The sequence below is a fragment of the Vespa velutina genome, chromosome 20 (assembly GCF_912470025.1).
Source record: "Vespa velutina chromosome 20, iVesVel2.1, whole genome shotgun sequence".
Lineage (NCBI taxonomy): Eukaryota > Metazoa > Arthropoda > Insecta > Hymenoptera > Vespidae > Vespa > Vespa velutina.
The window spans coordinates 3,651,934-3,679,641 of NC_062207.1; the positions used below are offsets into that span (position 1 = coordinate 3,651,934).

The following is a 27,708-nucleotide window of genomic DNA, read 5'->3' on the forward strand; positions in this document are numbered from 1 at the left end:
CTGTTCAAAAATCCAATTTACAGGAAGCGCGAAAATTTTTCCCGTAAAACAGGATTTGTAACAGGATCATATGACACGCGAAGAGGTGGCGCGCGAGAACGTGCCATCTCCTAGTAAGTTATATTCTCCTGTTCAAAAATCCTATTTACAGGGAGCGCGAAAATTTTTCCCGAATAACTGGATTTGTAACAGGATCATATGACACGCGAAGAGGTGGCACGCGAGAACGTGCCATCTCCTGGTAAGTTATATTCTCCTGTTCAAAAATTCAAATTACTTGGAGCGCGAAAATTTTTCCCGTAAAACAGGATTTGTAACAGGATCATATGTCTTGCGAGGAGGTGGCACGTTCTCGCGCGCAATCTCCTGGTAAGTTATATTCTCCTGTTCAAAAATCCAATTTACAGGGAGCGCGAAAATTTTTCCCGTAAAATAGGATTTGTAACAGGATCATATGACACGCGAAGAGGTGGCACGCGAGAACGTGCCATCTCCTGGTAAGTTATATTCTCCTGTTCAAAAATTCAAATTACTTGGAGCGCGAAAATTTTTCCCGTAAAACAGGATTTGTAACAGGATCATATGTCTTGCGAGGAGGTGGCACGTTCTCGCGCGCAACCTCCTGGTAAGTTATATTCTCCTGTTCAAAAATCCAATTTACAGGGAGCGCGGAAATTTTTCCCGTAAAACTGGACTTGTAACAGGATCAAATGACACGCGAAGAGGTGGCACGCGAGAACGTGCCATCTCCTGGTAAGTTATATTCTCCTGTTCAAAAATCCAAATTACTTGGAGCGCGAAAATTTTTCCCGTAAAACAGGATTTGTAACAGGATCATATGTCTTGCGAGGAGGTGGCACGTTCTCGCGCGCAACCTCCTGGTAAGTTATATTCTCCTGTTCAAAAATCCAATTTACAGGGAGCGCGAAAATTTTTCCCGTAAAACAGGATTTGTAACAGGATCATATGACACGCGAAGAGGTGGCACGTTCTCGCGCGCAACCTCCTGGTAAGTTATATTCTCCTGTTCAAAAATCCAATTTACAGGGAGCGCGAAAATTTTTCCCGTAAAACAGGATTTGTAACAGGATCATATGTCTTGCGAGGAGGTGGCACGTTCTCGCGCGCAACCTCCTGGTAAGTTATATTCTCCTGTTCAAAAATCCAATTTACAGGGAGCGCGAAAATTTTTCCCGTAAAACAGGATTTGTAACAGGATCATATGTCTTGCGAGGAGGTGGCACGTTCTCGCGCGCAACCTCCTGGTAAGTTATATTCTCCTGTTCAAAAATCCAATTTACAGGGAGCGCGAAAATTTTTCCCGTAAAACAGGATTTGTAACAGGATCAAATGACACGCGAAGAGGTGGCACGCGAGAACGTGCCATCTCCTGGTAAGTTATATTCTCCTGTTAAAAAATCCAAATTACTTGGAGCGCGAAAATTTTTCCCGTAAAACAGGATTAGTAACAGGATCATATGTCTTGCGAGGAGGTGGCACGTTCTCGCGCGCAACCTCCTGGTAAGTTATATTCTCCTGTTCAAAAATCCAATTTACAGGGAGCGCGAAAATTTTTCCCGAATAACTGGATTTGTAACAGGATCAAATGACACGCGAAGAGGTGGCACGCGAGAACGTGCCATCTCCTGGTAAGTTATATTCTCCTGTTCAAAAATTCAAATTACTTGGAGCGCGAAAATTTTTCCCGTAAAACAGGATATGTAACAGGATCATATGTCTTGCGAGGAGGTGGCACGTTCTCGCGCGCAACCTCCTGGTAAGTTATATTCTCCTGTTCAAAAATCCAATTTACAGGGAGCGCGAAAATTTTTCCCGTAAAACAGGATTTGTAACAGGATCATATGTCTTGCGAGGAGGTGGCACGTTCTCGCGCGCAACCTCCTGGTAAGTTATATTCTCCTGTTCAAAAATCCAAATTACTTGGAGCGCGAAAATTTTTCCCGTAAAATAGGATTTGTAACAGGATCATATGACACGCGAAGAGGTGGCACGCGAGAACGTGCCATCTCCTGGTAAGTTATATTCTCCTGTTCAAAAATTCAAATTACTTGGAGCGCGAAAATTTTTCCCGTAAAACAGGATTTGTAACAGGATCATATGTCTTGCGAGGAGGTGGCACGTTCTCGCGCGCAACCTCCTGGTAAGTTATATTCTCCTGTTCAAAAATCCAATTTACAGGGAGCGCGGAAATTTTTCCCGTAAAACTGGACTTGTAACAGGATCAAATGACACGCGAAGAGGTGGCACGCGAGAACGTGCCATCTCCTGGTAAGTTATATTCTCCTGTTCAAAAATCCAAATTACTTGGAGCGCGAAAATTTTTCCCGTAAAACAGGATTTGTAACAGGATCATATGTCTTGCGAGGAGGTGGCACGTTCTCGCGCGCAACCTCCTGGTAAGTTATATTCTCCTGTTCAAAAATCCAATTTACAGGGAGCGCGAAAATTTTTCCCGTAAAACAGGATTTGTAACAGGATCATATGACACGCGAAGAGGTGGCACGTTCTCGCGCGCAACCTCCTGGTAAGTTATATTCTCCTGTTCAAAAATCCAATTTACAGGGAGCGCGAAAATTTTTCCCGTAAAACAGGATTTGTAACAGGATCATATGTCTTGCGAGGAGGTGGCACGTTCTCGCGCGCAACCTCCTGGTAAGTTATATTCTCCTGTTCAAAAATCCAATTTACAGGGAGCGCGAAAATTTTTCCCGTAAAACAGGATTTGTAACAGGATCATATGTCTTGCGAGGAGGTGGCACGTTCTCGCGCGCAACCTCCTGGTAAGTTATATTCTCCTGTTCAAAAATCCAATTTACAGGGAGCGCGAAAATTTTTCCCGTAAAACAGGATTTGTAACAGGATCAAATGACACGCGAAGAGGTGGCACGCGAGAACGTGCCATCTCCTGGTAAGTTATATTCTCCTGTTAAAAAATCCAAATTACTTGGAGCGCGAAAATTTTTCCCGTAAAACAGGATTAGTAACAGGATCATATGTCTTGCGAGGAGGTGGCACGTTCTCGCGCGCAACCTCCTGGTAAGTTATATTCTCCTGTTCAAAAATCCAATTTACAGGGAGCGCGAAAATTTTTCCCGAATAACTGGATTTGTAACAGGATCAAATGACACGCGAAGAGGTGGCACGCGAGAACGTGCCATCTCCTGGTAAGTTATATTCTCCTGTTCAAAAATTCAAATTACTTGGAGCGCGAAAATTTTTCCCGTAAAACAGGATATGTAACAGGATCATATGTCTTGCGAGGAGGTGGCACGTTCTCGCGCGCAACCTCCTGGTAAGTTATATTCTCCTGTTCAAAAATCCAATTTACAGGGAGCGCGAAAATTTTTCCCGTAAAATAGGATTTGTAACAGGATCATATGACACGCGAAGAGGTGGCACGCGAGAACGTGCCATCTCCTGGTAAGTTATATTCTCCTGTTCAAAAATTCAAATTACTTGGAGCGCGAAAATTTTTCCCGTAAAACAGGATTTGTAACAGGATCATATGTCTTGCGAGGAGGTGGCACGTTCTCGCGCGCAATCTCCTGGTAAGTTATATTCTCCTGTTCAAAAATCCAATTTACAGGGAGCGCGAAAATTTTTCCCGTAAAATAGGATTTGTAACAGGATCATATGACACGCGAAGAGGTGGCACGCGAGAACGTGCCATCTCCTGGTAAGTTATATTCTCCTGTTCAAAAATTCAAATTACTTGGAGCGCGAAAATTTTTCCCGTAAAACAGGATTTGTAACAGGATCATATGTCTTGCGAGGAGGTGGCACGTTCTCGCGCGCAACCTCCTGGTAAGTTATATTCTCCTGTTCAAAAATCCAATTTACAGGGAGCGCGGAAATTTTTCCCGTAAAACTGGACTTGTAACAAGATCAAATGACACGCGAAGAGGTGGCACGCGAGAACGTGCCATCTCCTGGTAAGTTATATTCTCCTGTTCAAAAATCCAAATTACTTGGAGCGCGAAAATTTTTCCCGTAAAACAGGATTTGTAACAGAGTCATACGACGTGGGAAGGTGTAGTATGATGAAGGTAGGGATTAATAGAAAACACCATAAATTTCTATTTACGTTAAACATTTATTTTTAAATGTTCACAAATAATACATAGAAAATACATTGTATTCGATAATTATACATATATTCGCTTTATTATATAAACTGTGATATAATATATAATACAATATAATACAGTATATATAATATAATGTGATGTAATTTAATGTAAGCGATAATTTATATCTCAAATGCTGACGCAAACGTAATCATTTTGATGCATGTGTACACGTATGTAGAAATAAAATAATATTACGATCAATCAATTCTTATTAGATACTTATATATAATTTGATAGCTAATGTTCTATCGTTTCTACAGATTTAATCTTTCCAAACAAGGAATTGTACAACTCGTTTTTTGCAACGTCAGACCATGTGTCATAAACTGTTATAGGGGCCATGTAATTGACTAATTTATTATGAACATTGTACCGTACTCTTCTGCCTTTAGTCGCTCTAGTGTCTATCTTTCTTTTCATCTTACTTCTCATATTTTGTAATTTTATCCACTGTTTACTAAGTTGTATGGGATCGGTAATGTCAGAAGATTTGTATTCTATCAAGTCTCTAAGAAGCTGATGATAAAAATCATCGTCATCATAAATTTCTGGATCATATTCTTGAACGCGTCCGTCATCATCACTCGATAAAGGAATAGATTTGCCGACTATAACGTATTCCGAACGTTTCAATTGTGTCCTTTTGTGTAATTTAACTTTGTCACTTAAAGCAAATTCGATTTGCTTGAGAGTTGTTTGATTAACGCCTTTATTTAACTTTCCAGTCGTCACTCTAGTTTTATCATTCCATTTACTTATTATAGAGTTTCTATAATTAACGTAAGATTTATGTCGTTTAGCCAATATCTTCTCATAATCTGCAAATTTGAACTTCTTCTTAGGAACAGATTCATTATTTTCTATATTTGTTTCGTCAGAATCCTCGGCATTTTCATTGGTCTCGTCCACGTTTGCTTCTTTTTCTTGTTCATCTTCAGTGTCAGATGGAATTTCTTCGTCCATTGGATCTTCTGTACTTCCACCTTTATCATCGTATTCGTCTCTCCCTCTTTTCTTTCCATCTATATTTATGGACTTCGTCTCCGGAAACTGTTTCCATAAAGTACTTTGCAAATTTAACATATTGTCCAGAAGTAACGTTAGCTTTGATTTTGCTTCATTCGTTCTCTTCATAAAGTCCGTATCATTTCGAAAACTTTTATGAGTATCATATTGAGGCATTTGATTACTATTAGCAAGACACTTTTGTAATTTTATTCTCACTTCCAAAAGGCTTTCCCAAAGCCTTAATTGACTTTGAATGCATTGGCCTTTTTCCATTTCTTCCTTAACGTTTGTAGCTGACATTGTTTTGAAATTCGCATCTCTATCTCTTTCTCTGTAAAGAGGATTGTCCTTATCTATATCTTCCTCATCTTCAGATCCCTCGGTGAGTTCTTCATCTTCGTTTTCATCGCTTAAATCTTCATCCTCATTTTCGACATCCATATAGTCGTTCGTTTCATCTTCCTCCATAGAATCAAGTTCCTCATAATCGTTGTTACCCTCGTGAGCTTCCTCGTATACATCCTTCCTTGATACTTTTTTACCTTCGTATCTATGAAAGGAAAAAATTAACAAACGTAACATTTTCAGGAAATATATAAGATAATAATAAATATTAAGTGTTATAATAAAAGTTTACCTTTTGTCCAATTCATCCAAGAATTGTACATTTTGCTTTCGAATTTTAGATTGTTTCGTAACATCTTCAGAATCATCACTTTCCTCATAACGTTCTACGACTTTGGCTCTTGTATCTTCACTCTCTTCGTCGGATACGATATTCGTAGGTGCTGCATTTAGAAGATTACCTATCTTCTCGGCTAATATTGTTTTCTTTTTATTCTCTCTGAATGCCATTGTATCTTTCGATTTCGTTGTTGAAAGTTATTAAAAATTTCGATGACACTTCATTGGCACGTGCACATATAGCAAACCAAACATAACCTATAAAGTAAAAAGGTCACAATTAATTGTGGTACGTACGTGGGTGAAAGAGCGAATGTATCGATAAATTATCGACAGTGCGATATATTCTTAGATAATAAATTATTTGAGATTGAACAACAGTCGATAATTTGTAGTATCGAGAAAATATCGAAAATTTCGATCTATCATAATGGTTGTCTTTCAACTTTTAAAATAACTATAGGATTGAATTGTGGATTAATCGATAATTTTTTCCTTTCGATAAGTTTTTGCTTTCAACTTATAATGAGTATAAGTAAATTAAAAAATTGTTATAGGTTATAACAACTTTTTAAAATTGATTAATTTTAAAAGCATAATTAATATTCGAAAAATATCTTTTAAAGTTAAGTTAGATAAAGCAAGAATAGATTATACTCGTGTTGTATTTATTTTTCTCGATCGTGGCCCCTTTAAGATAAGAGAAGGTAAAATAACATAGAACATGAAGAAAGTGAAAGCTTGGCCGATCGACCTCGAAAATGTATAATACGAGTCAACAGGTAGAGTGTGTAAGAAGATTGTCGATTGGAATTATAGTAGAATTGTACTTAATCGTTCCTTTCAAGAGTATTATTAAATAATAATAAAATAGTTCGCAATTGAAACGATCATTAAAAATCGGATAAATCATTTAAATGCATCGATAATAATCATCGATCTTCCCTCATAACCGTAAAGAATCGTAATATTAAAGCGAAGAAACTCTTAGAACATGGGAGAAGAGTTTAAAGAAGGATCGACTTTTTCGATGGGATTAACATTTAGAAAATGTCAGATGGGAGAGTCGTGGGATAACAGTCGATTCTATTATATTCACCAAAGGATCCATTCCGTTTCTTTATATATTATTTTTGTCAGATGCATTGGAAAAATATTTCTAATCATTTCTAATCACAATTTGAAAATTCATTTGAATCAGTCAATATTGTATCAAATCGATTGTATCTAACATACCTTATATATATATATATATATATCTGATATTTTTTGTCTACACTTCAGCATATTCTACTGACATATTCTCGATACGTCGATTAAATAAATAAAAGAAGAGAAGGGAATAATTTATCAGTTTTTCCGGTCGCATATCTTCGAGGACCTTGATTATTATATAGAAAACCTTGATTATAACAAGGAAAATAATACCATTCGACGAAGTTGTAGAATTTCTCCTACTACTAGTTGCCGGTTCGCTTAACATCGCTTAGTATCTTTTAAAATCGACGAGTCAGTCGTGAATGTGCTAGTGCTGTGTTAACATCTAATATTTCTCTTATCTCATAAATAACACATTCTTTTCTCAATCTACGTTAGAGATTTAAATAGGAAAAAAAGGTATTTGATAATTTAGCTTGATTATTAAATAAATAATCTGCTTTTTTTTTCTTCTTTTTTTCTTCTTATCATTTTATTGAACGATGAACAGTAATTAGGGAAGATTTAATTAATATGCCGATGTCTTTATCGATTGATATAAATTTTTTCTTCTGTGTTTATACTTTTGTGTTTCTATATATTCATTTTTTCTTCTTTTCATTTATTCTCTCGTCTTAATTATTCAATACATATGTTTTCCTTTGCTATTGTATCTTGCGGATCTATGTTTGTATATATATATATATATATATATATGCAAGTAAATTTTTTTGAAATTATATTCAAATTTACTATAGTAAATTATAGTAACAATTACCATAAGATACTTATTACAAGTATATAATTACACTACTTATTACTATCTATATCATTTATAGTAATTATGCTTTTTAATGTTATAATAATTATATTATTGAAATAATATAATATAATTACTAAATTATATAGTAAACTATATAATATGTACGCATTTATATAGTTTAGTGTACTTTCTCAGCGTAGAGATCGTAACGATGAAAGTATTACGAAAGATTCACTATTCGTAAGATACGCATTTTCCCGCGCTTAGATTCACAAGATTCTAACTTTCCATTTTTTTCTTTACACAATTTTTTTATTATTTCACTATTCATCTTCTTATACGCCGTATACGTCGTGAGATTAGAGATTTTAGATGAATACGTAGATATGGAAATGAATTTAAAAGAAAAGATTATATTTGCACGTTACTTCTGTATTTTCTTTCTCTTTATCTTCCTTTTCTTTTGTTATCTTAACGAGTTTTATATAAAGCGATATTATGGGAGTGTTCTCGTGTTTGTCACTGCATTAAAATTTATTATACGTTTTAAATAGAAAGAAAAAGAAAAGCGAGAGGAGTGGGGAGAGAGAGAATATGTTTTGAAATACTTCGTTCAAAATACGTGTACAAATATATATATATATATATATATATATATATATAAATTGTATGATACACCCGTGTGCCTTTAAAAATAATACGTTTTATTAACTTGTAAAAGGATGAATATTGTCGAGAACGTTGTAACCTGATATGTGATACATAATTGCATACGAAATTACACTCACGTTTGACCGTAATAATGTAATAATAATTAGTCGCGTTATTCGTAACAGAGAGAAAGAAAAAGAGAAAAGCGTCGTGGTTAAAATACGTATAAGAATGAAGAAAATAGGTTAACCAATGAAATATTACACTTTGACACTTTAATGAGTATTCGTTATTTTGATTAGTCAACAGTTTTCGCAATGCAGAACTCTCAACCAATCATCCTTCTGCTAATGTCTTTCTTCATTTGCAATCGGTATTTCTTTCAACCAATCGATGCCATTGGTAATCTTCGAATAGCTTATCAATGGAAAGAGATTGATTATGATTGGCCGAACGACGACGTCAAGAACTTATTTCCTGATTATAATCGTGAGGATAATCTTCCTCTGGGTTTGGATATCGCTGATAACAGGATATTTGTTACGGTACCAAGATGGAGAAGAGGAGTTGCTGCTAGTTTAAATTATATCAATCTTAATGGTACGAATTATATTTCTATATCGTTTAGGTTAGTACGACAATTCAAAATTTCGCGGTCTTCAATTTTGAGCAGTGACGCTCAAATTATTGTAAAACAAAAATCATTATTAAATCATTAATAAACATATATGAAATTTTTTTTAAATTATTGAAATAAATTTAACAATATTGATGATAGGGTGAAAATATTTGTTAATATAGAATTAATGAAAAATATTATGCGAAATATAATTTGAGATCCACTAGAATAGATAAACAAACATGACTCATGTAAAATGGTGCTCAACCTTTATTTATTAAAGAGGGAAAGGGTTGATAAGTTTGAAGAATTTTGACGTATGCTTATCATTTCTACGAAAATAAAGATTATGCAGTGCATACAGTTACGTAATTTGCGATGCTTGTAGCGATGGATTATATATAATATTAAAGTGCATTTCGTAAGAGTCGAAGATCGAAGATCATGCCTTATTTATCTCAGATGTAAGAAGTCACGAAAAATTATTTTTTACGAACATTCGTATTTCCCCGTTTATATCACCTCTCATGTTGTTATTTAAGTTTTTCTCCTAATTCTATATATATATATATGTATATATAAATAATTAATAAATAGAACAAATAGATGTATATCTATTAACTTTCTACAGATAGAGAATCGTACTAAATAAATGAACTCATTTGTAGTTGATTGTTAAACGAATAAATAAATTAATTGTTCGATAAACGATTGAGATGATTAGACTCTATATGATAATTTACAAGGAGGACTTATATTTTAGATACTCGAGAATCACCACCGTTTATACCATACCCAACTTGGGAAGCTCACGAACATGGAAGTGGGAATGGAAGTGGGCCAGAATTGGTATCGCCCTTTCGATTGAAGGTCGATCGTTGTTCAAGACTTTGGGTTCTTGACACAGGATTAATTGATATTATGGGAAATCCAGAACAAAGGGTGCCACCCGCATTAGTTATTTATGATCTGAAAGATGACAGACTCTTACGAAAATACGTCATACCTTCTGATCAAAGGACGGCTGATTCTTTCTTTGCCAATATCGCCGTCGAGGATTATAATTGCGAGGATACTTATGCTTATCTTGGTGACCTAGGTGCTCCAGGATTAATCGTTTATTCTTGGAAACTTGATAAGTCTTGGCTTGTTAAGCATCACTTCTTTCATCCCGATCCTAAGGTGACATAATTAGTTTTCATCAGTTAGTGCTCATCAGAGAGAGAGAGAGAGTCCTCTTTTATTATTATATTGTTGTAATATTATAATTTATTTCAAAGGGTGGCAATTTCAATGTTTCTGGCCTAGCTTTTGTATGGAACGATGGAATCTTTGGAATGGCTCTTGCACCTACTCAGGATGGATACAGTACTCTTTATTTTCATCCATTATCCAGTACAATGGAGTTTTCTGTTAGTACAAAACTTCTACGAGATCCCGAACGTATTAATTCTCCTGGTATAATAATAACAACAACACATATTTATACATTTTTTACATTAGCAATAGTAAGGCAATCTATATCTTATATTGATTTTTTGATTTTTGTAGAAAGCTTTCATGAATTTCAACCTCTTGGCTCACGTGGATCGAATGGTCAGAGCAGTGTCAGCTTTATTGATCCAAACACAGGCGTCATGTTTTATGCTTTAACGAACTTTAATGCTATTGCTTGTTGGAGACCTAGTAATAATTTTAGTCTACAAAAACAGAATTTCGTTTACGTCGACAACGTCACTATGATATTTCCCAACGATTTAAAGGTAATTCAGGATCTCTTAGATTTATTATATTTTTCATATATTCTTTTATTATATTCGATTGGTAAACTATATTAATCTATATTTAAACTTTTTTTTTTCTTTTTAGGTAGACCATAAGGGCAACATTTGGATTTTGTCAGATCGTTTACCAATCTTCATGTATTCTCGCTTGGATCCTGATGATTATAATTACAGAATTTTGGTTGGATCAACAGAAGATCTCATTCGTGATACAGTTTGTTCGAAGGACTTTGGCGTCTCGTCGAAATATCCAAATGATTTCATTCCTGAGATGAAAAAGGAAGGAGAACAACAACAGAGCGGTGCTGGAGTTAGTGGTATATCTGAAACGTTCGGATCATTGATCGTTACAATGTCTTTTTTCCTTTTTCTTTCATAAAATCTTAATCACAATGCTTTTACGTGTTATCAGTGAGACTCTATTCGTCGTTATCAGTATTAGTGTTTTTTATTTCTTTTTTTTTTTCTTCTGAATCATAATCCTTGTACAAAGTTCGTAAAGTTGAGTTAATTTTATTTGAAATAAATATACAATTGATCTTCGTATAAAGTAATACTTAAACAAGGCGTTTCGGACATAACGCTATTTTCAAATTTTTACTTTTCTATTTTTTCACTTTATATATCTTTTAATATACATATGTATTCTCACCAACACATGCACAAGTATTATCATTATTATCATGATTTTTATATTAACTCGATTTACATTATTATTATTATGCGAAATATTATTATACGAGAGTTACTTGTGCATATATTCGAGTTAATGTACCTGCCTTATTTTGCCACATTTAAAATTTCTTCCACATTATTTGCAATATACAAATGCACACACACACACACACATTACGGAATGTAATAACAACGGTAATCACGTATTCTTTCTTACTATGCTGATACCCTGATAACATATTTAATATTCAATGATAAAAATCTCGTACGAATGTCTTTCTATGATATTTAACTATTTTTAAAAGATGTATCACGCATGTTAATAGATAAGAAAAAGGCCGATCGTGACATGTTATTTTTTAAGTACAATTTTGGGCTACACGTAGCGTGGAGTTATCGGTATAGTTTCTTATATAAGTATACGTAGTTAAAAATTCTTACAATTTGCAATAAATCTTCTTGTACATCAGTCAAATCAGATAATACATTTTTGTTTTTTTTTTTCTTTACAAGTGGTTAAGGAACAAAAATATTTTATGATTTACACTTAACTAAATAATTAATTTGTACGAATTAACTCTTTATAATGATTTTATAAATTTAACTTTACTATTATTTTTATAATAACAGTATTATTATTAAATTTTATTAGATGTATAGAGATGTATTTACCGCAGAGCGCACAGTATTTATTTAATCTATCACTTTTAATGGCTGATTAAAGGTCATTAAGTTCAAAGAGCAGTTTGGATATAATTTTTTTTTTTTTACAATGAAAATGATATATAAGCGATTAATCGACGTTATTTACATATTCAGAGTTACCATAACGTTCCTTTATTTTTATCATCAGTACATTACTGTTCTATTTATGTTGTTTTATATATTTTTTGAAGGCAGTTCGATTCTACTGGACGTTGCGTATTATTAATGAAAGTTTCAAGTTAAAATTAAGTGGCCAAATATTATTGTTTCAATTATAGATTAAAATTTTTATCGTAAAGTATGTAAACAAAAATAAAATATATTAAATAACTTTTCTCTTTTACAAAATCTATTAGAATTAATAATTTTAATTTTGTTTAACTACTTATCGTTATTAGTTTGATGATACGAACTCGGTCTTCCAATAGTCATTGGAACAATAAAAGAAATTAAAAGAAAAATGTCCAACAAGCAGAAGATTATGAGTTCTATACCTGGGCTAGCTTATCCATTAGCTAGAAATAAAATTATAAAGACACCATATGGATTTTTAAAAGGAAGAATTCAGCAAGATGGTGCCGAAGGACTTTGGAGGATCAAGAATGGTTTATACGATTTACAAACTTTTGCTAAATCTCATCCTGGTGGTGCTGAATGGATTACTCTTACCAAAGGCACTGACATCACTGAAGCTTTTGAGGTGAGATCGTCAATTTATACACGCTTTGTCTTAACTTTAACAAAATTATTTGACAAAATTATTTTTCTTTATTTTCAGGCACATCATTTAACAGACAAAGCTGAAAGAATTTTACCTAAATTTTATGTCCGTGATGCAACCACGCCGAGATCAATACCATTGACTTTTGAACCTAATGGTTTCTATCGTACTTTCAAGAAACGTGCTTTAGAGGCTCTTAAGGACGTGGATTTTCATCGACCTTCGAAAATGTCTAATTGCATTGCTGATTCTTTCTTAGCTGTAACGATTTTCTTCTGTTTAGCTGCTGTCTATTTTCATACCCTGTCATTTATTGCAATGATTATTGCTGGTAAAGAAATATATATATATATATATATGAATATGAAATCTTTATATACATATTTATACGTATCATTTTTAGGCATTTTCTTGGCATGGACTACAGTCATTGGCCATAATTATTTTCACATGAGAGATAACTTTCGTATGTATTACTTTGATCTTAGTTTAATGTCATCCAAAGATTGGCGAATTACACATTCTATGAGTCACCATCTCTATCCAAATACTATTTGGGATTACGAAATCTATGTTGCTGAACCGTTTCTGAAATGGTTACCAGATGCAGATAAGAATATTTTCATGAGTTTTATTGCCCAAATTTCTAGTCCTATTATTTATACATTGACATTCTGTCAACAAGGAGTCAAAAGGTAATTAGAATCCTATATTATCAAATAACTCTTATAATATCATTTTTTTCATAGGTATTACTCAGTGATATGGGAATACGGAACTGTGGAAGTTAGAGACATAGTACCTTTCATTCTTCCAACTGCTATGTCGTTTGTTGCACCAAATATATTCGTTGCTTTTAAAACATGGCTAATAATCATTTTGATAAGTAGTTTTATATTTAGTTTTATCGGATTTAATGCTGCTCATCATCATCCAAATATATTTCACGATGGAGACATTTATAGGTTTGTTCTTTTTCATTATTATTATTATTATTATTATTATTATTACTATTATTATTATTATTATTATTATTATTGGTTTTTAATCATTCTGTGATTTGACTTATTCAAAAACCGAGTATTAATTTAAGAGAAAACTTGGATTGGGGTCTACTCGAATTGGATGCTGTTAGAGAACGCGAAATTATCGACGATGATCCAATCTTGGTGTTAACCAATTTTGGCTCTCATGGACTGCATCATTTGTTACCGTCAGTCGATCATTCGTATCTACCTTTGGCTATGCCAGCTTTTCTACAAACTTGTAAAGAATTTGGTGTAAGTACCGAAAGATTGACACAATGGGAACTTACAAAAGGACAATTCCAACAATTGGCTCGTGTAAAGTGTAAAAAGAATCATAGATAATGTTTTAATTGATTCAATGATAATAGGTATAAATTTAATTTTTTTCCAAAATAATCATTAAGTATTAGTCGATATTGTAGATTACAATAAGTACTGTCGGCAACTTATCAACGATTTGAACAAGTTCCGTCGGTATTTTTATTATCGAAGATATTTCTGTCGTTGTGTAATAAATTTTCTGTAACAAATAATTAAATCTTTAAATAAAAAAATCTTTCACAATCGAGCAAGGCATATAAGAGAATATGCTATTCAAGAAGCAAATTAATTCGCATGACGATATTTTCTTAACTTTATTTATTGCTTATTTACTTTAATAAATACATACTTCGGTCTCTCTTTATAAATTACAATTAAGTTTATAGGATAGGATAATCGTCCGGATGATCGGTGCAATGAGATATTTAACTTGATTTATCATAAGCATCCGATCGATTGCGTTTAAATTTATCGATTGTATAAATTTATCGCATAGTTTCTTTCCATCATGTTCGCGTGTATATATATAATATATATATATATTTTTTTTTTGTATATCGTTTCTTTATATATCTTTTCTCTTTATTATTTTCCTTCTTAAACCTGTCATTTTTGATTTTCTGTTTGTTTGTGGCTGCTTTTACTTCCGTATGCATGAAGAGATATGTATGTTAACATATGCATGTGTATATATGTATGTTGTTGTACGTATGTATGTATATATATGTATGTAAATATAACAGATATATCTCTCGTTGGCTCTCGCCTCTCATTGTCTCTGCTCGTAGCTCCTTTTCTCTCTCTCTCTCTCTCTCTCTCTCTCTCTCTCTCTTTCTCTCCCACTCTTTCACGCGTTCTCTCACTCACTCTCTCTCTCTCTCTCCCTCCCTCGACCTTTAGCTCGAGTGGATCTTTCTCTTAGATCATTTATTATTATTATTTTTTTCGAGCCTTTTTCATCAAATCATTTTTCCAATCATTTTTCTTTTTTTTTCTTTTTTTTTCTCTTTTTTTCTTTTTTTTTTCTTTTTTTTCTTTTTTTTCTTTTTTTTTTTTTGATCAATTTGCCATTTAGAATACGTTTTATCATTGATTGAATTTATTCGAATGAAAAAGTTATGGATACTTATCAATTATCTCGAAATATAGATATAATAATTAAACGACATATTAATAACAATAATAGACTCATTAGAAATCTATTATTATTATTATTATTAATTATTATTTTAAAACAGTGAGACGACGATGCCCCGTGATAAATAAATGTTCTCACGAACTTGATCCATTTGTTTTCCTTTCTTTCGTTTTGCGATAAAAATCCATGGACGATGTTGTTGTTGTTGTTGTTGTTGTTGTTGTTTTTATTGGGTTAATTAATTCTTCATCGATCTTTACAAATCACCATCGGGCTGTAGGTCGAAGCGTGGCGGGAATGCGGAACCATCGAACTGGGGCTTGAACGCAGGTCGGTGTGGCTGTAAAAAGTCAAAAAAGAAAGATAATACAGATAAAAATGGAGAGTGTGTAAAATTAAATATCAAAATTAAATATCAATTAAAAAGTTCATGACTTTTATCGTAAGTCTTTTTTTTTTTTTTGCACTATTTCGAAAGAGAAGTATACATATGGCACGTAGCTCTGTGCAGTTTTGTGTTCTCCTTTCGAATATAACTATGATTTTCTAATTAATTAATTAATTGACTATGGCAGAGCACTCAAAACAACAAAAAATTCAACGAATTCAAATCTTATCACAAGGGATGTCCTATCTCCCTCTTATAATACATCATTATAACGACTATGTATTATTTAACAATTATTATTATTATTATTATTATTATTATTATTATTATTATTATTATTGTGTGTTACTAAGACTATGAACACGGACACATTGAAAACTTGGATATAATTTAATTTTCTTGCACTGTCTAATATATAAAAAAAAATATCTTTTGATCTATACCTTTTAAAGAGAGAGGGGGGGGGAGAGAGAGAGACACTTATAACAGATTATTATAATCATCATGTCTTTGAAAATTGGATGAGTCCAGGGATGAATTAATAACGAAGTTAATAACGAAGAAATAAGCTATTTGACGAAAACTTTTGAGACATAGGATGATATAAGGACAACGAGAAATTAAGGGTGGTAGTTTCTTTCTTGTTCGTTGGAATAGATACTCGTTTTGAAAGCAAATCAAAAGAGAGACGTTTATTTTTTTTCTCCTTTTATGATTTCTTTTCTTCAACTGACTTACATGGACCAGCAACGCAGTGTTTTTACTCCATCGCGGAGGGCGCCGCCTTGCGGGCCTTCTGTTGCGGCTATACAGGGACACAGAATGAAAGATATATTTTCTATCAGATGATTTAAGAAAATTGGGACACCTAACCGAGAGAGAGAGAGAGAGAGAGAGAGAGAGAAACTATGGAAAGTTTTTTTTCTTTTTCTTATCTAAAGCTATAGAAATGAAATGTGTTTTGAGACGATGAAAAAATTAAAGAGGAGAAAAAATTCCTTACCGCTGGGCTCAATCCACGTGCGGCACTTCCCCCACGGCCTTTAGTGCGGAATTTGGTAATAGCTTGTTCAGCCAAGTCGGCTCTCTCTTCGGCCTCCTCAAGCTCTTGCTGAGCCTTACGGAACTTGGCAAGATTCAATGCAGCGATCTCTTCTGCCTCCTCGATCTGTCTCTTGTATGTCTTGATCTTCTGCTGAAGTTTGTCGACTAGGTCTTGCATGCGTTCGTGATTCTTACGATCCTCATCAGCCTAGAATATAAGAAATCACGTAAATATCGTTGAAAAATAATCAGTTTAAAATAATTTATAATTAAACAAGCCAAAAGGTAGATCTAATGATCTATCGGCAATTACCTGGAAGCTAAGTTCCTTAATGCGTCGTTCAGACTTGCGAAGGTTCTTCTGAGCGTCAGCGTGTCTCCTTTGTTCACCATCAAGTTCATTCTCCAATTCACGTACGCGTTGTTCCAACTTTTGTATTGCTTTCTTGCCTCCCTTCAAAGCATTCGCCTCGGCTTCATCAAGACGAACTTGGAGTTCTTTGATCTGTGTCTCAAGAGCCTTGCGAAGTTTCTCTTGCGTTTGAGCATGATCTTGTTCAGCTCGGAGTTCGTCAGCCAATCGTGCAGCATCGACCATTGCCTTCTTAGCTTTCTCTTCGGAGTTCTTGGCTTCGTTTAGAAGCTCGTCGAGATCAGACTGAGATAGAAGAGACAATTTTAGTATTGAAAATCAAATATATATGTATAATCGATATATTTTATATAAATTAGATAGCTTATGATTAAAAGAGAAGTATCTTTTTAACTTACATGGAGGGTCTGCAATTCGGCTTCGAGTTTCCTCTTGGCAGCAGAGATGGAAGCATTCTGAGCACTGAGGTCGTTCAATTGTTCGTGACAATCTGCTAATTCTTGTTCGGCCTGTCTACGACCACGATCGGCTTGTTCCAAAAGCGTACGGCTTTCTTCAAGTTCATTTTGAAGTGCATTAGCACGACGCTCAGATATACCAAGAAGTTCTCTTGCTTCGTCGCGTGCTCGTTGTTCCTCTTCCAGAGCGGTCTGTACATCCTTCAATTGTTGCTGATATCTCTTAATATTCTTTTGAGCTTCGGCATTGGCTTTGTTTGCGTGATCCAAAGCTATTTCTAATTCGTTAATATCAGCTTCCAATTTCTTTTTCATACGAAGTGCCTCGGCTTTGCCCTAAAGTGAACATTTCGATCAGGAATTGTTGTTAACAATCTTTTTCTTTTTTTAAAGCTTTCATTTAGAATTTCCATTTACGTACCTTGGCTTCTGCTTCGAGAGAAGCTTGCATCGAGTCAAGAGCTCGTTGATGATTCTTCCTTGTGTTCTCAAATTCTTCCTCCTTCTCTTGGATACGACGATCGATCTCTTGTCTAACTTGGCTCAATTCCAGCTGGCTTCTGAGTACTTTGTTTTCTTCTTGTTCCAAAGCTGCTTCAGCTTCCTCCAATGCTGCCTGGAGTTCATCCTTCTCCGCCTCCAAACGCTTTCTAGCCTTCTCGATCTCATGAATGTTACGTCCACCTTCGCCTATTTGATCCAAAAGATCTTTCACCTCGTCGGCGAGATTCTTGTTCTCACGACGCACAGCTTCCAATTGTTCTTGACTTTCCTCATAGGCACCTGATTAGGATACAAACGACGCGGGTGTTAAATATATTTTATGAAATTCTCTCGAAAGAAAAACTTACCTCTGAGCCTGAAGAGCTCGGTACTGTAATTACGGCATTCCTTTTGACTGGCATCCAGTTCAGCGGCAAGATCGTCAACTTTGAGCTTCCATTCGCCAATGATCTTGTCGAATGCCTTCTGTTTCTTTTCAGCGGCATTGGCAATAGCAGTGGCACGATCGACCTCGATTTGAAGATCCTCGACTTCGGTCGAAAGCCTCTGTTTCGTCTTTTCCAGAGCAATGACCTTTTGGTTGAGGGATTCGATCGTTTCCTCGGCTTCAGCAAGTCGAGCCTGAAGCTTTCGTTTGGCCTCTTCGAGTTCCTCAGCCCTGGCTACTCCTTCGGATTCGTATTTCGTACGCCACAGTTGAGCCTCGGCGTTAGCCTTGCTCAATTGTCTTTGGAGATCTGCTTTGCCTTCGGCTTCTTCCTCAACTTGCTCGCGAATATTGTCCAAGTCGTGTTCCAAATTACGGAATTTACCAAGAAGCGTGGCACGTTCCCTTGATTCCTCGTCAGCAAGCCTCTTCGTATCTTCCAATTGTGTCGTCAACGAGATCTTGATCTTCGACAATTGGCTAACCTGGGACTCGGCTTCCTCCAATTGGCGCAACAAGTCACTGTTCTCGATCGACAACTTCTTCTTCGCTGCATCGAAGTCGTTCAACGTACGATTAACTTCTTCCAACTTGCCTTGGGTTTCGTTCAATTGATGTTGCAATTGTTTTACAATTTTTTCTTGGGCGGCCTGTTAGAAAATTTCGACATTCATATTAGTTTCATTAAATGCTTTTTTTTTTTTTTTCAATTTTAACAATGACTCATAAGCAAGAAGCAAGCAATGTAACGCAGAAACAAGCGAGAAATGCATAAGTTCCCTTATTAAATGTAACTCACTCGAATTGGAAAAATTCTCAAATGGCATCAATCCTAAGGTATTCCCCCTCTTTCATATTCCATTATCCTTGTAGTAGTAAGCTGCTTGGCAAAGCTGTTAGTTGCGTTAGTGCGCATTTATGCGCCAGGAAATATTATTTGGGATATAAGGGTCCTTACCTTTTCATTGCTGAGGTGGTCAACCGTAGCACGAAGGTCGTTCAACTCGCTGAAGTATTGAACCTTTTCTTTTTCGGTCCTGTTTGATTATGGAAAACATTGGAAAAAGAGGAGGATTAAGTTAATAATATTATAAACGAGAAAGAAAATATAAGAAACAGTTCACAACAAAATTCTCTCTTTCATATCATTAAGGACAAATATGTTTGTTCATCGTGCAGCGAAGATGATTCAAGGGTAATAATACATGTAACATTCCCTATTTCACTTTGGAATTCTGAAAAAAAAATACGAGAAACAAAAAAGGAAAAACCTCGTGGACAGCATTCGCAAGACATTACTTTTTTTCTTTTTTTTTTTTTTTTTTTTTTTTTTTTGTTCAAATATACCTTCTCCCTAGAAACTTGATCCGTCGCGGCGCGAGAATTATTCAGCTCGCCGTGGATGTCATGACGGCCCTTTTCGGCCCTATCAAAAACTTCAAATTACTCTTTTGCTAACAATAATTTGTTTATTTTAAAGGAAAAAAATGTTGAAAAGTTTCTAAACGTCTATTAATATACCAGAAGAGCCTTGCAAGTATGTATCTCTTTTTTTTTTTTTTTTCGATTAAATTTTAACATCATTTAAATAATGAAATACATAATTGTTATTCTTACCTAGCCTTCAACTTGTTAAGCGTATCGATTTGTTCTCCCATTTCAGCAACGGCATCATTATGTTTCTTGCGCAAGCTAGCAAGAGAAGCTTCATGTTGAATATTAGCTTCCTCGAGATCTCTCCTTAACTTGCTAAGTTCAGCCTCTCTCTTCTTGTTCAATTCGATTTGAGCAGAGGTAGCACCACCAGCTTCCTCGAGACGCTCACCAAGTTCTTCCAATTCTCGTGCAAGATCGCTACGTTGTTTCTCAGCTTTGCCACGAGCTCCGCGTTCTGCTTCGATCTTTAAAGTAACAAGATTTTATAATCGATAGGATTATTTTCCAGAAAATACGATTTTCATGATATAAAACTTTTAGGGTTCCTACCTCTTCCTCGAGTTCTTCGATTCTCGCTTGGAGTTCCTTAATCTGTTTCTGAAGTTTGCCTACTAACGATTGTTCATCTTCCAATTTGGCAGTAAGCGACGAGAGTTCCTTGTCTTTGCGTTGAATAGTTTGTTCCAATTCCTTCTTGTTCCTTTCCAAATCGGCTACAGCTTCTTGGGTCAATTTCAAGTCACCTTCCACCTTTCTCTTTGCTTTCTCAACGTCGGCGCTGATACATAATTAAATAATTAACTAAGATTCGTTCCCTTGATTTTAGAGAGAGAGAGAGAGAGAGAGAGAGAGAAAGAAAAGAAAACAATTTCAAAGTGAAATATCTCTCACCGAGATTTCTTTTCACGTTCCAAGGAATCCTCAAGCTCGTCAAGAGTATGCTCGAGTTTGATCTTAACTTTGTTAAGGTGATTGACTTTGTCCTCGGCAGCTTGAAGTTCCTCACCCGTCTTCTGATTGATCTCACCCTGGTTCTTCTTCTCCTTATTCAATTTATTAATCAATTCATCTTGATGAGCAATCTCGTCGTTCAAGTTACGAATTTGATGATCCTTCGTAGCCTTGTCTTGTTCAGATTTTTGAAGATTCAATTCTAAATCCTCGATATCTTTCTTCAAACCAGCTACTTCTTGCTCGAGTTTCTTTTTATTCTGGAATAGATTGTTCCTAGCATCTTCTTCTTCCTTGAATCTGTCGTTAAGATCCTAAGAAAATATAATAGATATAAATCCAATTAGAAAATGATAACGATCTTTCAATCGCACAGACATAGTCGTTAATAATTCACCTATATTCATCGTTAATTGTCATACTTCTTTCTAAAATTTTCTAGTAATATCCTCAGTTATTCAAAGTTACGACATGATGGCCTCTAAGAGTGCTAATTATTTCATTGGATTCATCAGCCAGCGCATACGTCGTGACGTGTCATGGCATGATGAGTTACCTAACGTTAGGTAACGTTTGAATTAATCGACAGAGACAGAAAATGAAGAAAAAGAGAAGGGGATTATTTTGGCATGATCTACCATCTCTCGACATCCATCATCGTGCAACTTACTACGAAGTTGGGATAGAAGAGGATGCCAAGTGCAGTTTTGAGTGGAAAAAACTTTGAAAGTGGTGTAAGAAAGAAGAAGAAGAAGAAGAAGAAGAAGGAGAAGCCGAAGAAGAGGATGATATGAAGGAGCAACGATGACGAGGATAACGATGATGAAGATGAGTTGCTAAATGACGCATACACTACACACCTAATCCAAAGTATAAATACCCTACACCTGTTATCCTCCTTCGTTTTCTCGTCTCCTCCAGCACGTAGGTGCCACGCCCTCTTTTAATAACCTGGAATCTGGGATCGTTGGATCTAAATTTGGAGCAGGAGGAAGTCGGGAGGGTGAAATACTCTCTCAGAGAGAGAGAGAGAGAGACGTTTCTCCCTCCTTCTCCGTCCTACGTTTCTTTCATTTCTCCCTCTTTCTTCCATTTTCCTTCTTCCTGCCCGTAAATGGAGTCTCTTACATATTCAATCATGACACGAATGAACTCTCTATTAAGAAAATCCACATTTTACATACTACTTTGAGGATCGATTAATTATCAACCGGAATAATTAATTTCACTCGGTTTCGTCGAGATGATTAATAATAATCAAGATAAGTTTTTCACTTGAATTGAATCATAATGATAAAATTAAAATTTTGAGAGGAAAAAGTTTAAAGAAGAAAGTATGAAGAATCCAAAGAGTTGAGGAAAAAAAGTCTTCGATAAAAATAGATCGAGTTGTGGAATGCTGGAATGGGTTGTACGAAGAAGCTCGGTCATAAAATTTCTTCTTTTGCGTTTTAACTGAACCATTCCAGAGGTAAGGAAAACATCTGTTTTTCTAAAAAGTTATTACAGCGATTTTTTTCTTCTTTTTTTTTTCGTTTCCTTTTTTTTTTCTCTCGAGTAAGTCGAACCGATCTTATTTCCATCTCCCCCATTTCTTTTTCTGTGTCTCTTTTTCTGCCTACATCTCTCACTTTTCCTTTTTTCTCCATTACTTACAACGTCGACGTACGCGCACGTGTCCGATTATAACCCGTGAGAATAATTTTAGAATACGCATATAAATGACCGAATAAGAGTCGATGTAATCGGATGACTTGGACCAAAAGAAAAATGGCCGTCTACTGAAAGCTCCAAAAATGCGGAGGATGCGTCTGACTAATGGCATAACTCCTCTACTTATTACCACCACCTACTGATCTAAACTCATAATCGTCAGAAGAGACGTTTCTTTGGCTTTCTCGCTTCTTTCGAAATTTTATCTTTTCCTGCTTTTTCTACGTTTATATTTAAATGAATTTTCCAAAAATTTTCAGAATGACGCCTTCCTAATTGACAGCTTACGATCTTCTACCGATCAATAATATACCTACGGTTCATCTTATCGGTCCAAATATTATCTTTGGCTAGATTTTTCTTTAAATTACTTTTTCAAAAAAACCTTGAGGATCTGTCGTCTGACTAATGGCTTAGCTCTTCTACTGATTAATTCCTACAACAACCTTATCGGTAAGATTTTTCTGATTCCAAATGTTATATCTTCTATTAGATTTTTATTTAACTTGCTATTTCCAAATTTTCTCGATTTAAAAATTTTAAATCGCAAAATTCGCAAAGATTGCTTTGATTACGAATATTATCCTGATAAAAATTATTATAATAATCGTAGAAATAAATCGTACGAAAAATTATTAATTAAAGTAAAATAGATAATATTGAAAAAAAAAAGAAGAGAAAGAAAGAGAAAAGAAAAGAAACTTACTTGAAGCTGAGATTCCATATCAGCTTTTTGCGCAGCAAGTTTCAAGGACTTCTCCATGTATTCCGAAAGTGAACCCTTTTCACCATCCAATTGCCGTTGCAAGGCATTCTTTTCTGTGGTAAGTTTCGCGTTTTGTTCCTCAAGTTCCTTACGAAGTTTTTCTTCCTTTTCAAAGGCTTCTTGTGCTTTCTTTGCCTTCTCCTCGAGTGCCTGCAATTGTAATTCACCGTCTAGTCGTTCGCCATTTATTAAAGTTTTAGTGTTCTCCATAAGCACAGTATCGCCCATTTTTTTTTTAAATAATAATATTACTTTATATCACACACACAGATATGGGAGAAAGATAAAAAAAAAAAAAAAAAAAAAAAAGAAAGAAAGAGACGAAAAAAGAAAAGAAAAGAAAACCCGAAGGAAAAGGAAAAAACAATTATTCGGAAATATCGTAAAGAAAAGAAATATCTTTTCTGATCGAATTATATTCGTTTTCGTTCTTAAAAGAATCTTCAATTAAAAGAATCTTCAATTTCGAAAAGGTCGGAACGAGTTCGCGTATCCAACTGGATTCTCGTTTACCCGATGCTCAACTTTTCTACCCAAAATCCCCCTCGTATCCATTTGGCTTCGCTTCTCAAGGAAGAGAACGAGAACCATCCCCACCACCACTCCAGTGGTGTATCTTCGTATAAAAATATTTAGAACGGATCTCCTCCAATGATGGTAGTAGGGATAGGGTAGAAAAGAGAGCGAGCGAGTGAACGAGAGAGAACGAAATCGACAAAATTAGAAACGGCGGCGTTCCCCGGAAGGGCTACAGCAATGTCTTCCAGAATCGAGTTCTCGTCTCCTTTTAGATTCCAGCAGGTCAATTGTGGATCAACTTTCTCATCGATATTTATTATCTTATATTTTTCATCTTTTACTTGTTAAAATATTTTTGCCAGCGCAGATTGATTTCTTGTACAATTATACTAAATAATTTGGATAATCAGTTACTGTTAGACGATTACAATTTTTCAATTAATTTATATACATAATATACATACATATATATATATATATATATATATATATATATATATATACACACGCACATATGTATATATTCTATAATAATGATGATGACGACGATGATAATAAATATTCGTCTTCGGACAATGCCTTTGCAATCTGACATTTATAGATGAGAAAGGATCGTAGTAAGATTCTGATTCATGCACCAAATGTCCTTCTCTATTTTTGGATCACGTAATATGAAATGAGAATAGGCAGAGAGTGCCTTTTTAGCAAACACTCTAATCTAAGAATATATGCCCGGAGAGCTTCTCGTAAAGAAAATGTTGAACATCTTTTTTCTAACGCGCAAAATAAAGTTCTGTTATGTATGTGTATTTCCCGTAGAATACTTTTCATATCTCTCTTTGCAAAATTTGCCATTGGTATAAATTGAATATACGGAGGAGAAGAAGAAGGTCTGCTAAACGTGTAAATAAACTTGCCAGCGAATCTCTGGAAATGAAGAAACGAGGAGCGAGCGAGACTCTTACTCTCGGAAAGAAGAAAGAGAAAAAGAAAAAAAAGAAAAAAAAAAAAAAAAGAAAGAAAGAAAGAAAAAAGAAAGAAAGCTCAAGCTTCTCTCGGAGTATATTTTTCTAAGCAAGATTATTATACCGTGTTCCAAAAATTGATCGACATTTGGTATCATCATCGGTTTCTTTGAAGATGAAATAGGATAAACACGAATGATAAATCAAATAATTTATCATTTTTATAGTCAAAGTTATTGGGATGAGATCATCCGATACGAGTGCACTCAAGTAATTTGGAATTTATCTTTAAATGATTAAATTCTTCGAGTAAGAAATAAATAAGAAGATTATGTATAAAACTTACAGCCAATTCGTCCTCGATACGGGTAGCATTGAGAAGAGGTTTGATCTTTTGCCACAATTTCCACCATGGCCAGGTACGAAGTTGAAGATACTTTCTCAAATTTCTTTGAACAACGACAAGGGCCAAACGTTGATCTTGTAGTTTCTTGTAATCTTTACGCGCGAGGTAACCTCGAATGAAGGCTTGCATCCATGATACGATTTTGCCTAGACGTTCATCACGAAGTTCTTCCATCTGACCCAAGACTCCAGCACGGAAGAATACCTATTATTATCCAAGATTTATAAATCAGATGAAATCGATTGTCCATAATTATCGGAGTATGTTGATTATTTCACTATAAATATCGTAATAATTTTTCAATTCATTATTATATTGTTAATTGTAACATATCTATCATTGATCAAGATGTCCTTGGTGAAATAATCAACAAACTTTTCTTTCGTTTCCGTGTGTAAATCAATCTAATCGTGCAATACTCGAAAATAAAATCGACACTCGTGTTGTATACTTAAAGATTTTCACATTGATGCAAATAAACAATTAAGTATTAAACAGAGATAAAATCGATATTAAAGTCAGGATACAAAAGTTCTTGTTTATAATGTCACACGACAAAACAGACTGAAGCAGTAATGTAGTAACACGTTTCGCTAGAAATAGAGGATACATATATGTGTGTGTGTGTGTGTGTGTGTGTGTGTGATTAGTAGAATAAGATTTGTATGATTAGAAAAGCACAATTATTGTTCTGATATTCTGTTAGGGCATTTCTCTTGCGACCCAAAGGTATCCAAGTACCTTGGTAAGACCCATACGATATTGGTCAGGCTCCAAATTGATAGCGTCGAGGATCAGCTGAGTTGCCTTTAGCGGTTCGCAAGGTTCTTTGATGGCATTGGCGCACAGAATTTTGTATCTGTGTTGTTGCGTCGTTGTTGTATAATTGCATTTATTGCGGTTTCGATAGTCAAAACAAACAAAAATTATCACAAAAAAGGTTAGACTAATTTATCTCACAGCGTCTCTTTGCTGTTTGTAAAGATAAATTTCTTTTTCTTCTTGTTTTCTTTTCTCTTTTATTTCGAGTTATTAGAATCAATGAATTGGTCAACGATCGCATCATTTTCGAAAGAACATTTTCTAAATTACAAATAATAAAATAATAATCATGTGTAAGGTATATCTTTTAGAAATCTTTAAAAAATAAAAAAAAAAGAAAAAGAAATAGAAGCGTTCTCTCGAAAATTTGCATTATCTTTTGTTATTACGTATTCATAGGACAATCACGAGAGGCAGGTTGTTATTTGTTCATTAATTACTTAATCCTTAACACTTGCCGAGTCTGATCGTTTCGTATGAGACAATACCGATCAACAAAGTTCACCGTAGCAGGTACATTATGTATATATAACTTATGAAATATTTAATTAATTTATTTGGCATAGCTGGGATAAAATTATCCCGTTTGTGAAAATAACTTAAAATTTATTTATTTATAGCAAAGCGCACTGGTGATTCTTTCATTCGAAACGTCTCGGCATTAATGCCAAGGTTAAAGAGAAATCGTTGTTGCCTCATCATTCTTAATGCATCAACATCGATTCTTAATGATCAAGATCTCGTTTGATCAAAATTCTCGGATACAAACGAGACGATCATCTCATTTGCACAAGGATAACGTGCCTTGGTATGTCCAAGACGGTATTGATCAGGATCAAGACCAGACCCCTCCAAAATAGCTGCAGCAGCCTTCTTTGGATCTCCACCGCATTTATCAACAGCTGCAGGTGCCAAGATCTTGTACCTAAGGTTTAGGGTTGAACGGGGAACAAACAGGTGTATGGAAGAATTAATACAAGGGAAACACAACTTTCACGTTTTTTTATATCTGCCAATTCCTAAGTTTTTCTCCTCCTTTTTTCCGTTGGCCCAACTGTCCTATCTCATCGCATCATGATATTTTGATAAAAATCAATAACGATTACAAGGGATCACACACGGGTATATAGATCAAAGGGCTTCACAGATTCATTGGCTTTTTTTTTCTCATAATTACCATCAGGGACTACATCTATTCTATTGAAACGGTTCTTACTAGTTTCAATAACAACGATCACACTATTTCAAATCTACATTTTTGGGTGCTTTTCAAACAGGTTCCTCAATTCACTACACTATGGACTTTCAATGGATATTTTCAAAGACATATCATCGTGCTTAATAATAAAATATTTTTCCAAATTCCCAATGAAATTATATCTTATTCGCTCTGATTAATTAATCTTTATTTAGGATACTTTGGAAAAATATTTATCTGTAATTATTACTTTTGGAAAATCAAGATATCTTTCAGGGTTTTATCAACTAGC

General features: G+C 34.7%; 4 protein-coding genes across 15 annotated transcripts in view; 2 read left to right on the forward strand and 2 right to left on the reverse strand.

Annotated features, from left to right (window-relative positions):
- Window positions 1-4,140: 4,140 nt before the first annotated feature.
- Window positions 4,141-6,278, reverse strand: LOC124956049 (protein AATF). The gene is made up of 2 exons (XM_047511414.1): window positions 5,797-6,278; window positions 4,141-5,709 (listed from the first exon to the last, which is right to left on the reverse strand). Exons 1-2 carry the CDS (start codon window positions 6,012-6,014, stop codon window positions 4,389-4,391), a joined length of 1,539 nt encoding a protein of 512 aa, XP_047367370.1. The 5' UTR covers window positions 6,015-6,278; the 3' UTR covers window positions 4,141-4,388.
- Window positions 6,279-7,304: 1,026 nt separating this feature from the next.
- LOC124956052 (protein yellow-like) lies at window positions 7,305-12,833 on the forward strand. Of its 2 annotated transcripts, none has more exons than XM_047511419.1 (7): window positions 7,305-7,460; window positions 8,757-9,054; window positions 9,837-10,255; window positions 10,354-10,531; window positions 10,625-10,836; window positions 10,943-11,174; window positions 12,636-12,833. In XM_047511419.1, the coding sequence occupies exons 2-7, from the start codon at window positions 8,772-8,774 to the stop codon at window positions 12,638-12,640; spliced, it is 1,329 nt and encodes a 442-aa protein (XP_047367375.1). In that variant the 5' UTR covers window positions 7,305-7,460; window positions 8,757-8,771; the 3' UTR covers window positions 12,641-12,833. The 2 variants fall into 2 exon arrangements, with proteins under 2 accessions (XP_047367375.1, XP_047367374.1); XM_047511418.1 differs by having other exon boundaries at window positions 10,943-11,187; window positions 12,636-12,789.
- LOC124956051 (cytochrome b5-related protein) lies at window positions 12,698-14,554 on the forward strand. The gene is given in 3 exon segments (XM_047511417.1): window positions 12,698-12,937; window positions 13,016-13,923; window positions 14,052-14,554. Coding segments are annotated over 3 exon segments (1,425 nt in total). The 3' UTR covers window positions 14,329-14,554.
- Window positions 14,555-15,004: 450 nt separating this feature from the next.
- Window positions 15,005-27,708, reverse strand: part of LOC124956045 (myosin heavy chain, muscle) — a 30,049-nt gene continuing 17,345 nt past the window's right edge. For 10 of the 11 annotated variants that reach the window (XM_047511400.1, XM_047511399.1, XM_047511392.1 and 7 more), the window contains 13 exons: window positions 27,023-27,143; window positions 25,337-25,600; window positions 23,447-23,656; window positions 20,968-21,341; window positions 20,626-20,854; window positions 20,257-20,540; window positions 19,598-19,676; window positions 18,560-19,289; window positions 18,130-18,491; window positions 17,649-18,044; window positions 17,191-17,535; window positions 16,837-17,085; window positions 15,005-15,785 (listed from right to left, as the gene is read on the reverse strand). In XM_047511400.1, coding sequence (XP_047367356.1) covers window positions 15,702-15,785; window positions 16,837-17,085; window positions 17,191-17,535; window positions 17,649-18,044; window positions 18,130-18,491; window positions 18,560-19,289; window positions 19,598-19,676; window positions 20,257-20,540; window positions 20,626-20,854; window positions 20,968-21,341; window positions 23,447-23,656; window positions 25,337-25,600; window positions 27,023-27,143 — 3,727 coding nt within the window. In that variant the 3' untranslated portion in view covers window positions 15,005-15,701. Of the gene's footprint in view, window positions 15,786-16,571; window positions 16,639-16,836; window positions 17,086-17,190; window positions 17,536-17,648; window positions 18,045-18,129; window positions 18,492-18,559; window positions 19,290-19,597; window positions 19,677-20,256; window positions 20,541-20,625; window positions 20,855-20,967; window positions 21,342-23,446; window positions 23,657-25,336; window positions 25,601-27,022; window positions 27,144-27,708 lie in introns of all 11 variants that reach the window. The other variant, XM_047511402.1, reaches the window with a different exon arrangement.

Coding starts and splice junctions, on each gene's coding strand:
- LOC124956049 (XM_047511414.1), bottom strand. CDS start 6,014: ATGGCATTCAGAGAGAATAAAAAGAAAACAATATTAGCCGAGAAGATA. Junction 5,710..5,796: donor TTGGATGAATTGGACAAAAG/GTAAACTTTTAT, acceptor TTCCTTTCATAG/ATACGAAGGTAAAAAAGTAT.
- LOC124956052 (XM_047511418.1), top strand. CDS start 8,772: ATGCAGAACTCTCAACCAATCATCCTTCTGCTAATGTCTTTCTTCATT. Junction 9,055..9,836: donor AAATTATATCAATCTTAATG/GTACGAATTATA, acceptor CTTATATTTTAG/ATACTCGAGAATCACCACCG. Junction 10,256..10,353: donor TCTTTCATCCCGATCCTAAG/GTGACATAATTA, acceptor TTTATTTCAAAG/GGTGGCAATTTCAATGTTTC.